Below are 12,373 nucleotides of genomic sequence, written 5' to 3' on the forward strand. Positions count from 1 at the left end.
ACCTAGTAGCTTTTGTTTCCTCTGAAGTGCAAGGATGGTGAATTTCTCTTGGGGTTGACATACAAGGTTCAGGGACAAGTCAAGATTTGGAGTAGCTACTGAGATAATAGAGAGGGCTAGGAATGAGTATAAGTGTTAGTGTGGAGGACACAGTTTAAATTAGATTCAATTTTATTACAGCATCAGTTCAGAAACACGTAATATGTTCTCAAAGCTTAGTAGCCTTGGTGTTTGAATTAAAAAATAGGTGATGATTAAAATAAAAAAAATGGTTATGTGGCAGAAAGATAAAGGGTGCAAGAGTTGATATTAGAAAAAATACTCAAAGTGATCATTCAATTCAGTTTTGTGGCATGGTACGGAATGTTGTAGCATGATAAGCATCCTAGGCTTGTGCTTGCTTATTGTCAGAGGAACTCTTCTGTCATTATGACAACCAAAACCACACCTGTGCATTTTCATACTGCTCCTCTCCCAGTGTAGAGAACCATTGGCTAGATTAAGCGGAAAGAAAGCCAGCATAAGGCAATATATCTTAGCCTAGACTAGAGGGTGTATTTTTCTGACAGTGACATCAGATTTGTATTTGATATGGGAAAGTGTTGTATCTTTGGCTATGGAAAGACAGGAAGTTTGTTGTAGGTAAGAAGTTACCTGTGCAATGGTTGAAACTTTACAACATTCAATGTTTCATAATTTCCAACTCTTATATAGATAATAGTGAAAAGACAGAATAGATGCGGATTATGAGATCAAAACAATAGAAAATGTGCCATGAAGATCCTAGAAATAGTTACAGATGAAGATTGATTATTTTACTATAGAGAAATCAGGAATTTTGTAGGATCTTCTGCCTCTTTATTTGTAATGACCATTATTTTCTTGTTTTAGGATAGATAATATTCTAAAATGGGTATAACCTTTATGAAATACAGTTGACACTTGAACAACACAACTTTGAACTTCATGGGTCTACTTATACATAGATTTTTTTCAATGAATACTATAAATGTATTTTAAGATTTTTAAAACATTTTCTTTAGCATTATTGCAAGAACAATGTATAATATATATATATATATAACATATAAAATATAGTACATATCAATCAACTGTTTATGTTATCGGCGAGGCTTCCAGTCAACAGTAAGGCTATATTAATAGTTAAGTTTTGGAGGTAATCAAAAGTTATATTCAAATTTGACAGAGTGAGGGGTCTATCAATACCCTTAATCCCCAAGTTGTTCTAGAGTCAACTGTAAATAGTAATACTATCCAGCTTTTAATAGCAAGGCCAATTTATTTTGAAAGTTTTAATCTTAAATACTCTGATATTTAAAAGTTTTCATATAATATCTTAATTCAAATTTACATTAATATGTCTCTTGTGTTTATAGCATACCAAAACTGCCAACATTGTAGAAAAGACAGAAATTAAGGACACTGAATTGCTAAACAAAAATTTTAGTAAGTACTTTTTGGTTTAATCTCAGTCACTCTTTTAAAACATAGATCTATATTTCTTTCTATACTTGCCTTTTGCTACACTGGTTTGTATTGATTTGAAGAAGAAAGACATAATGTATTCAGATTTATTCAAGGAATTAGAAGTTACAAAGATATTTAATATAGTCTCTTACCACAGATTTTGGGTTTGAGGGGGGGAACACAATCAATCAATCTCTTTATTCCAATATGTAAACCTTGATCAAGATCTATACTGGCCCTGGCCAGTTAGCTCAGCAGTAGAGCGTCGACCCGCGTGTGCAAGTCCTGAGTTTGATTCCTGCCCAAGGCACAGGAGAAGTGCCCATCTTCTTTTCCAACCTTCCCCCTATCCTTTCTCTCTATCTCTCTCTTCCCCTCCTGCAGCCAAGGCTCCACTGCAGCAAAGTTGGCCCAGCGCTGAGGATGGCTCCATGGCCTCCGCCTTAGGTGCTAGAATGGCTCCGGTTGCAATGGAGCAATGCTCCAAGATGGGCCAAGCATTGCCCCCTGGTGGGCATGCCAGGTGGATCCTGGTTGCGCACATGCCAGGAGTCTGTCTGCCTTTGGAAAAATACAAAAAAAAAAAAAAAAAAAAAAAAAGACCTATACCAATTTCACCCTACCAACTGTATGAAAAAATAAAAATACTATACTTTTTGTTTTATTTAGATGGACCTCAGTATATTGTTCCTGATTTGCAGGCAGTGCGAAAAATAGATAAACCTGTGTAAGTATGAGAAAACCCATTAAATCTTTTAGCATATATTGTTACTTTTAGATGAATGTAACATATTTAAAGGAAGGCCTTTATAGTCTTAGAATGTATTTTTGGTTATAGCATTAATCATCTCTCAAGTACTATGATAGCACAATGGGAAACAGTCTATGTCCTGTCCACATCAACCAACATAACTCCTTTCAAATTGAGAGACTTAACATGAACGAGATTTTAAAAATAATAAAGTATGACTGCAAAGAAATTTTACTTAGTGTAAAGATACAGTGGAACATGTAAGATAAGTGAGATGTATTTAGGCAGATATAAATATAGTAGCAATAATGGAACTCATAAAACTTGAACCAAATATACAGTATATTTTAACATTCATTGTGACTCATGAAGACATTTTCATATTTGACTGTTAAAATATTGCTATCAATAAACATTGACTAAATTAAACTCAAGGTCTTAGGTCAGAGTCATAACTAATGTTTTGTGATATAGTAAGCAAATTTATTTTCCAGGTTACCTGGTGTTACAGACAATATTCGTGGAAATAAAATGCCCTCTAAATGGGCGTGTTGGACACCTGTAACAAATATTAAGCTATGTAATAACCAAAGAGCAAGTACTTTACAAGGAGACACAATTAATCAAGGTAAAACATACAGTTGATCCTTAACACGGGTTTGAACTGAATGGGTCCACTTATACACATATGTTTTTCAATAAATTTTGTAAATGTATTTTTTCTTCTATATGATTTTCTTATAACATTTTCTTTTCTCTAGCTTATTAGAGAATACAGTATATAATACACATGACATACAAAATATGTGTTAACTGTTTATGTTATTGGCAAGGCTTCTGGTCAGCAGTAGGCTATTAGTCATTAAGTTTTGGGAGTTGAGGTATACGTGGATTTGACTGCATAGGGATTGGCACCGCTAACCCCATATTGTTCAAGGGTCAACTAGTTTTCTCGGTACATAATAGTAGTTCAGGGAAATATTCATTTCTTGAAATGTCTGACAAATATCTTTGGTTTTAACAAATTTTATACATTATCACTTTATTAATTTAGTAAGAATTCATTTCTTTCTCCCATTAGATATTGCTACCAACAAAAAAGTTTCTAAACAAAAATCATCCTCTTCAGCATCTGATGATAATTTTGAAGAAACAGGAAAGGTGGAACATAAGAAAGAAAGAATGCAGAATAACAAAATAGATAAAGCAGAAGTAGATGTTTGCAGAAGAAACAATCAACAACTAAATCAACATTTAGAGCAGAAAAACAGTGAAAATACCAAGCAGAGTGATTGGCATGTTGAATCTCAAACTACTTTTAAATCAGTTCTCCTAAATAAGACAGTTGAAGAATCTGTCATCTATAGGAAGAAATATATATTGTTAGAAGATGTGAATACTGATATTTGTGATAAAAGCCCTTCTCCTAGCAAAAGTGCAAAGAGTCATAGAAAACCAAAGAAAAGACTAACTTCTGAACTTAATAGCTGGAATTTGCAACAGAGAAAAATGGTGAGCTCTCAGCATGTTTTATTTCTGTTACCTGTAATGTGCTTGCTTAATAACATAAGAAAGTGAAAGAAGCTTGATTGATTGCTGCAAATTTAACATTTATAATGCCTTGTTCTTTAACATAAACTCTGAACGAGTGCTCCTGAGCTCCTGCATCTCTCCTACTCCTAACTCTGGTAAAGCACAGGTACCTGCTGGTATGTAGTAGACATGGACATAGGTGACTAGATACAGCATGAGTGAATCCTTTCTTGACTTTTTTTGAGTCATATATATAATTTTTAATATTCTAGCTACATTAAATTTTCTAATATACATTTGAAAAATGTGAAATTAATTTTAGTTTAATATATATTTTTATTTTTCAGTTACAATTTACATTCAATATTATATTAATTTCTGCTTTGTCTCCTCTTGTTGGGTCTTTCCCACTCTTCTTCCAATTCTTTTGAACATGCATACAGAACTGTTTGCCTTTGCCTCTCAAATGGTGCTTACCTTTCTTTTTAATAAATGGCTATTTTTGTGTCTGTTAGTTTTAAACTATTAGTGTAAAGACAATTTTATTCAACATTTCTTTTCCTACACCAGCACAGCTTTGCACATAGTAACACCTGAAGTATTTCTTGAATTACTGCTTTAAAGTTTTACAAGATTTTTCAAGAAAGGATTTAAGTGGGGTGGAGGATGTTGTCTTTTACCTTAACTGTTGCTCATCCCTATTGGAGCCTCCACTTCAGATTAATCATCTGTAGAACATCTCCAGGACAGTTTTAGCTATTTTGTACCATACTTTGAAACTGAAAGTTTACTTTTTGTAGCAGTTACCATGACTTATTTTTTTTTGGGGGGGGTCACCTCTATCAAGATGCAGATTAAGAAAAGTTTTAAATTATAATAAATTTCTAAGAAATTGCCAATAATGCAATTTATTTTTTGCTATTTCTTATAGGACCAAGGTTATATAGGCTGTTATTTTTTTTCTTCAAGAGTATTAATACCTGGGAGCCAAATTTCCAATTTCTGAATTTCTAAATTGTAAAATGTTCATATGTTACAACATCTCAGTATACAAATGAAATATTTAATAGATAATTTGCAATGATCATGTATAATTATATATATTATTTTATTTGTTTTGACCAGACTCTTTATTATTTTGTTTTTAATCTAAAACTCACTATTTGAAACTAATTTGGCTACTTTTTTAACCAAATCCTTTTGGGTTACTTTTTTCTTGGTGCTTAGTACACTATTCTTTCTTTCTAGTTTTAGTTGCTATTTAGTTCCTTTAGATGAAGAAGAGTAAGAGTTTCTTTTGTTTTTCTTTCTTTTTTCTTCTTCCTCCTTTTTTGTCTGAATGCTGATCTGGTTCTCTAGTTCTAATTTTAAACATTTTTCTTTGGCATTTAGAATCATTTCACAGAATTTTTCTGAGGTAGGCATTCCTTTTTTCCTGGCAGCACAGAAACTTGATCATCTAAGCCAGTGATTCTCAAACTTTTTGAAGTAGGGGCACATTTAAAATTCTACAGATAATTGTAGGTGCACTATATACAAATTTCTGAGAAATATGTTATAATAATTAAGTCAAATATTAAAAAAATATAAAGTCCAAGCGTGCTTTTATGGTAATTAAACAAAATAAATATGACAAAATTAAATTTATTCTGACATTAAAAAACATTTTTATGTTACTTTTTTGTTATGCTTTTTAGAATTTGTAAAAAAGAGGGGTTAATAAAAAGAGACAAAAAAGTTATTTTTTATATATATAGATACATTCTTAGATTTAGTAAATTTTAGCCAGGCAGGTCCTGGCACAAATGTGTTAAGTTTTTTCATTCTTGTGTTTATGAGAAACATGAGCCTGATGTGTCCTAGTGATTACTTCAATGTTTGGGCATATATTTGAAAGGCAAACTCTCATTTCCTCATCAATACATTGAAGAATTCCTCTCTTTTTACTCTTAATTGTGTCGAGGGTAGAAAATCCTAATTCACATAAATAGGATGTTAAAAATTATAGTAAAATATTCAAAGCTTTTAAAGATATTGCCACATATTCTTTTATAGAAATCCAAAAGGCTTCAAGAGACAATTCCTTATGTTTAATCATCAATCCACCATCAGTGGATATAGCTGCCAGTTCTTCTTCTGTTAATGTTAGACCAAAATCACTTGAAGCTTCCATGAATGGGTTTCTAATCCAATCGTATTGTTCAGTGTTAGTTGATAAAAAATGCTATAAATTAAATTCTGCCCATCAGCCTTCAAGTTCTATTTTATTTACACTTAACTTTTGCTCACTTCAGAACCAGATTCTTCAATATCACGTTTCTTTTTGAGAAATCTATCCATTTTATTTGGGTGCATTTACCTAAAAATAATATAATGTGTTAATAATAAGTATAATAATGATGTGTTAACAAAAAGAGTGGTATTTCTGTAATGAAATGGTATAATAGAGTAACTATATTTATTTATTTTTTATTTTTATTTTTTGTATTTTTCTGAAGTTGGAAACAGGGAGGCAGTCAGATAGACTCCTGCATGCACCCGACCGGATCCACTCGGCATGCCCACCAGGGGGCAATACTCTGCCCATCTGGGGCGTTGCTCTGTTGCAACCAGAGCCATTCTAGCGCCTGAGGCAGAGGCCACAGAGCCATCCTTAGCACCCGGGCCAACTTTGCTCCAATGGAGCCTTAGCTGCAGGAGGGGAAGAGAGAGACAGAGAGGAAGGAGAGGGGGAGGGGTGGAGAAGCAGATGGGCGCCCCTCCTGTGTGCCCTGGCCAGGAATCGAACCCGGGACTCCCAAACACCAGGCTGACGCTTTACCACTGAGCCAACAGGCCAGTACCTATATTTATTTTTATATCTGGGCACAATCCACAAATCAGCGCAGCTAGTAATTCCAGGTCCCAAGTGGGAACGGTGCGGAATTAAGAAAATATGGGGTCAGGAGGGCCCTGTAATTGCAACTGGCAAGAACAAAGCGTGCCCAAAAACCGCATCTTGCTTTATTTATAGGGCAAAGTGAGGCCATTAGCAAATCAATGAGATCTCTGATCACGTTTTCAAGGCAACCCAAGAATTTTACCACGTGCAGAAAACCACCACGATACATATCATCTTAACTTTACACTAAACAAAGGATAGAAGAAACTTGCCTCCAGTCTTTCTGGGGAACATGGGGGGTAGTGTAAACAATCCAGCACCACAGCTTAACAGCCTTTTGCAACCTAATCAGGCAAGTGAGGTGAGGGGTTGGGCAGGCTGTCAGCTTACAACCAATTCCCCACACCCCTGTCCCCCAAAAATCTAAACTCCAAAAACCCTATTGGTTTTTTGGTCCCTGACAGGTACATATTTCTCTGGAATAAATACCACAGGGTGCACCTGGAAATCTTCTAGGCCGCACACTTTGAGAACCACTGATCTAAGCTGTGCTCTGCTCTTTAAAAATCAACTTCTGTTTTCAGAAAGTTTCTTCAGTCAACTCCTTTCTTTGTTAAGCATGACATCCTATTAGGTCCATGCATAGATTATTCTCCTCTAAGGTCTGTCTTGATTCTGTCTTTCTGTTCATTGAGTAAACCTAGAGATATAGAACCTCATTTCAATGGTACAGATTTCCCATGTTGGCTCCAGTTATACCAGATGTGCTTAAATTGTATACTGTTTTACCCTGGCCGAATAGCTTGGTTGTTTGGAATGTTGTCCTGAACTACAGAGTTTGCTGGTTTGATCCCTGGTTGGAGCATATGCACTAGTGAATTGATGTTACTGTCTCTCTCTTCCTCACCCTTCCTCTCTTGCTAAAATCAATAAATAAACATTTTTTAAAAATTGTACACTGTTTTAGGGGAGGTTCATTTTTGCTACATTTTTATCAAGCCAAGTAAACCTTGTCTTCATTACGCCAATCTTAAGAATATCTAGTAAAACTTATCTATTATACATAAAAATATATCAACTTGAAAATGGTTAAGATAGTAAGCTTTGTTATAATTATGTTTATGCTGTATTAATTTTTAAAACCCATATGCCTGATTCAGAAAAGTGAAAATAAAATCAGAAAAACTTGTATCTTTAAGAATATTGTTATAGTTTTAACCAAATTATCTAAAATTATGCAGATCATAATTGCTCATAGTCATTCCAGTTTTTAAAATATTAATACAATTTCCTTAGAGAAGTTTTAGGTGTACAGTTTCCCCTATCATTAACATCTTACATTAATATAGTACATTTGTTAGAAATGATGAGCCAATATTGATACATTATGATTAATGAAAATGTCAATATTTTCCATAAAAATTCACTCTGTATTGTTCTGTGTGTTTTCACATATGTAGAGCAACATGAACCCAGCATTACAGCATCATATATAATAGCTCCACTGCTCTAAAATTCCCTTGTTTTCTATCCCTCCCTTCTTTCTTCTCCCCAAACTCCTGGCAATCACTCATCTTTTCTTCTTCTTTTTTTTTTATTTTTTGTATTTTTCTGAAGTTAGAAGCGGGGAGGCAGTCAGACAGATTCCCGAATGCTCCCAACCAGGGTCCACCTGGCGTGCCCACCAGGGGATCTTGTGGCCAGAACCATTCCAGCGCCTGAGGCAGAAGCCAAGAAGCCATCGTCAGCGCCTGGGCCAACTTTGCTCCAATGGAGCCTTGGCTGTGGAAGGGGAAGAGAGAGATAGAGAGGAAGGATAGGGGGAAGGGTGGAGAAGCAGATGGGTGCTTCTCCTGGGTGCCCTGGCTGGGAATTGAAACCAGGACTTTAATACACGGGGCCAACGCTTTACTGCTGAGCCAACCGGCCAGGGCCTAATCACTCATCTTTTTACTAGCTCCATAGTTTTTTTTTTTCCAGAATGCCATATAGTTGAGTCATACAGTATGTGGTCTTTCATATTGGCTTCTTTTACCTCACAGTATGCATGAGCCAGTGTCTTATTCCATTCTTTCCATGGCTTGACAGTTCATCTTTTTATTGCTGAATACTATTCCATTTATATGAACATAACGATTTGTTTATCCATTCACCTAATGAAGGGCATGTTGGTTGCTTCTACATTTTGACAATTATGAATAAAGGTTCTGTAAACATTCATGTGTGCATTTTGTGTGGGCATATCTCTCAACTCATTTGGGAGAATACCAAAGATATTAGAGTAAGAGTGTTTAGTTTTGTAAGAAACTGTCTTCCAAGAGTGGAAAAAGTGACTGTGCCGTTTTGCATTCCAGTAGCAATGAATGAGAGTTCCTGTTGAACTAAATTCTTGCTGCTATTTTGTGTTGTCAGTGTTTGGGATTTTAGCCATTGTTACAGATGCTTAGGTAACAGGGTTTTTTTTTTGTATAATTTAGATACATGTCTTTTATTAGTTATGTATTTTAGTTTTCTCTCAGTCTGTGTCTTGTCGTTTTCATCCTCTAAATGGTGTCTTTTGCAGAGCAGAATTATTGTATTTTAAAGAAGTCCTACTTATCTATTTTCTCTTTCATGGATCATGCCTTTGGTGTTGTATTAAAATAAGTCAGGCAGAGAAAGAAAAATCTCATATGACCTCACTCATTTGAGGAATCCAATGAACAATATGAACTGAGGAACAGAATAGAGACAGGCGGGATCAAAGAGTCCAGAGGGAAAGTGGACAGAGGGAAAGGGGATGAAAGGATAGGATGAGAGCAGAAAAGCAAATCCTGGAGGGAAGGGGGTAGGACGTTGCGGGGAGGAAGGCAAGGGGGGATGTTGTGGGGAATACGGGGGGATGCATTCGGGGGGACACTAGAATCTATGTAAACAATAAATTAAAAGTTTAAAAAAAGTAAAAAAGTCACTGCCAGATTGAAGGTCACCTTGATTTTTTCCTGTTGTCTTCTAGAAATTTTATAGTTTGCATTTTACATTTAGGTCTGTGATCCATTTTGAGTTAATTTTGTGAAGTATAGAAAGGTTCTATGTCTAGATTGATTTTCTTAGCATGTGGACATCCAGTTGTTTGAACACCATTTGTTAAAAAGATTGTGCTTTTCCCAATGAATTGACTTTGCTTCTTGTCAAAGATCTATTGGCTATATTCAGGTGGGCCTATTTCTGAGCTCTCTGTTTTGTTTCATTATTCTATTGTTTATGCTTTCACCAATACTACACTATACTGATAATGATAACTCTGTCTTTTTAGTAAGTCTTAAAGTAGGGTAACGTCAGATCTCCAACTTTATTCTTCTTCAATAACATGTGGGCTATTCTGGGTCTCTTGCTTCTCCATGTAAACTTCAGAATCATATTATTGATACAGAAAAAATAACTTTCTGGATTATATTGACTCTAAATTCAATAGGAAAGAACTGACATCTTGACAATATTGAGCCTCTCCATTTATTTAGATGGTTTTTGATTTTTCATCAGTCATGTAGTTTTTCTCATACAGATCTTGTATGTGTTTTGTTATATTTATAGTTAATTCTATTTTGGGGATGGTAATGTAAATGGAATGTAATATCAAATTTCAATTGTTTGTTACTGATGTTTAAGAAAGTGATTGGCTTTTATTATTACCCCTGTATCCTTTTACCATGCTATAATTGCTTTTTAGTTCCTGGAATATTTTTGTTCATTCTTTGAGACTTATTCTATAGACAATGATATCATTTGTGAACAAAGACAGTTTTATTCCTTCCTTCCCAATCTGTATAACATTTATTTCCTTTGCTTGTCTTATTACATTAGCTAGGGCTTCCAGTATGATGTTGAGTAGGAGTGATGAGAGCAGATATCCTTTTTTTTGTTCTGACCTTCGTTGAAAAGCATCTAGTTTTTCTCCATTAAGTGTTATGTTTACTGTATTTTCTTTTTGTAGGTGATCTTTATCAAGTAGAGGATGCTCTCTTGTGTTCCTAGTTTTCTGAGAGTATCATGGAGATCGGATTTAGTCAAATGTTTTTTGTGCATCTCTTAGTATGATCATGACTTTCTTCTTTAGCCTATTAATATGATGGATTAATGAATTTATTTTCAAAAGTTGAATCAGCTTGCTTACCTAAAATAAATTCCACTAGGTTGTAGTAGTAATTATTTTCATATATTATTGGATTTGCTAATATTTTGTTGAGGATTTTTGCACCTATGTTTATGAGGTGATACTGGCTTCATGGAATGAGTTAGGACATTTCGCTATGCTCTCTTTGCTGGAAGATTGTGTAAAATTGGTATAATTTTTTCTTAAATGTTTGATAGAACTCACCACACACCTGGGCCTGGTGCTTTCTGCTTTGGAAGGTATTAACTATTGATTCAATTTCTTTAATAGATATAGGCCTATTCAGGTAATTCCTCTGTGAGTTTTGGTAGAATTTTAAGGAATCAGTCTATTTAATTTAGGTTATCAAATTTGTGGGCATAAAGTTGCTCATAGTATTTCTTTTTTATCCTTTAAATGTCCATGTACTCAGTAATCTTTCATTTTTTATATTAGTAATTTGTCTTTTATGTATTTTTTTTCTTAGTTAACCTGACTAGAAGCTTACCAGTTTTGATCTTTCCAAAGAACCGGCTTTGAGTTTCCTTTTGTTTTTTATGACTTTTTTCCCCATGGATAGAAACTTTTAAAAAGTAATATCTACAGAGTACTCTGTACAGTTCTTTCTATATGTTAAAAGATTTATCCTGACTTGTTTTAATGACTATAAAGCTCAAACTTATCAAATAATTTCTGGCCCTCTTTATTTCTTTGTGGTCATACATAGAACCATATTTTTCTTTAATTTCTTTTCAGTCTTTATTTTCATTTGAAGGTTAACTTGAAGAGTTTTTAAGTAACTTATAAATTGTTTCAGAGAGAAAACACAAAAGGGAAAGCACTTACTGATGCAGCAGAATCCTTGATAAGCCAAATTAATAAGAAATACAAACCAAAGGATGATATACAATCTACAAGAAAATTAAAGGAGTCTTTGATGAACAGGTATGTTCTTAAAAATTAGACATGAATATTTTTCTGACAGATACAACTAAATTGCATTGTTTTAAGGTGTTTTCAATGTATTAAAAGATAATGTGCTTTTCCAATAGAAAACACTGTTAGTTATTCACTTTTATAAATAGTAGTTTAAATTAGAACTAAATTTGAAATTAAATATTCTAAAGCAGTGGTAGTCAACCTGGTTCCTACTGCCCACTAGTGGGCATTCCAGCTTTCATGGTGGGCAGTAGCGGAGCAACCAAAGTATAAATAAAAAGATAGATTTAACTATAGTAAGTTGTGTTATAAAGGTGTTTTTTTTTCCCCGTGGTTAATTTTTTTTTTAATTATAATTTTATTTTTTTAATGGGGCGACATCAATAAATCAGGTTACATATATTCAAAGATCAACAAGTCCAGGTTATCTTGTCTTTCAATTATGTTGCATACCCATCACCCAAAGTCAGATTGTCCTCTGTCACCTTCTATCTAGTTTTCTTTGTGCCCCTCCCCCTCCCCCTTTCCCTCTCCCTTTCCCCCCTCCCCCCGTAACCACCACACTCGGTCAGGCCTATAAAGGTTTATTCTGCCAAACTTAACAAAAATCCGACATAAAGTACTTGGTAAGTAATTATTATTATATGCT

At 34.3% G+C, this 12,373-nt stretch overlaps 1 protein-coding gene across 1 annotated transcript in view; it reads left to right on the forward strand.

The window, feature by feature from the left end:
• The window catches only part of SYCP2 (synaptonemal complex protein 2), a 92,946-nt gene that overhangs the window by 38,738 nt on the left and 41,835 nt on the right, over positions 1 to 12,373 (forward strand). Inside the window, 5 exon segments of the mRNA XM_066386601.1 lie at positions 1,398 to 1,467; positions 2,158 to 2,215; positions 2,734 to 2,867; positions 3,321 to 3,751; positions 11,603 to 11,730. Coding sequence (XP_066242698.1) covers positions 1,398 to 1,467; positions 2,158 to 2,215; positions 2,734 to 2,867; positions 3,321 to 3,751; positions 11,603 to 11,730 — 821 coding nt within the window.

This window comes from Saccopteryx leptura, chromosome 5 (assembly GCF_036850995.1).
Source record: "Saccopteryx leptura isolate mSacLep1 chromosome 5, mSacLep1_pri_phased_curated, whole genome shotgun sequence".
Lineage (NCBI taxonomy): Eukaryota > Metazoa > Chordata > Mammalia > Chiroptera > Emballonuridae > Saccopteryx > Saccopteryx leptura.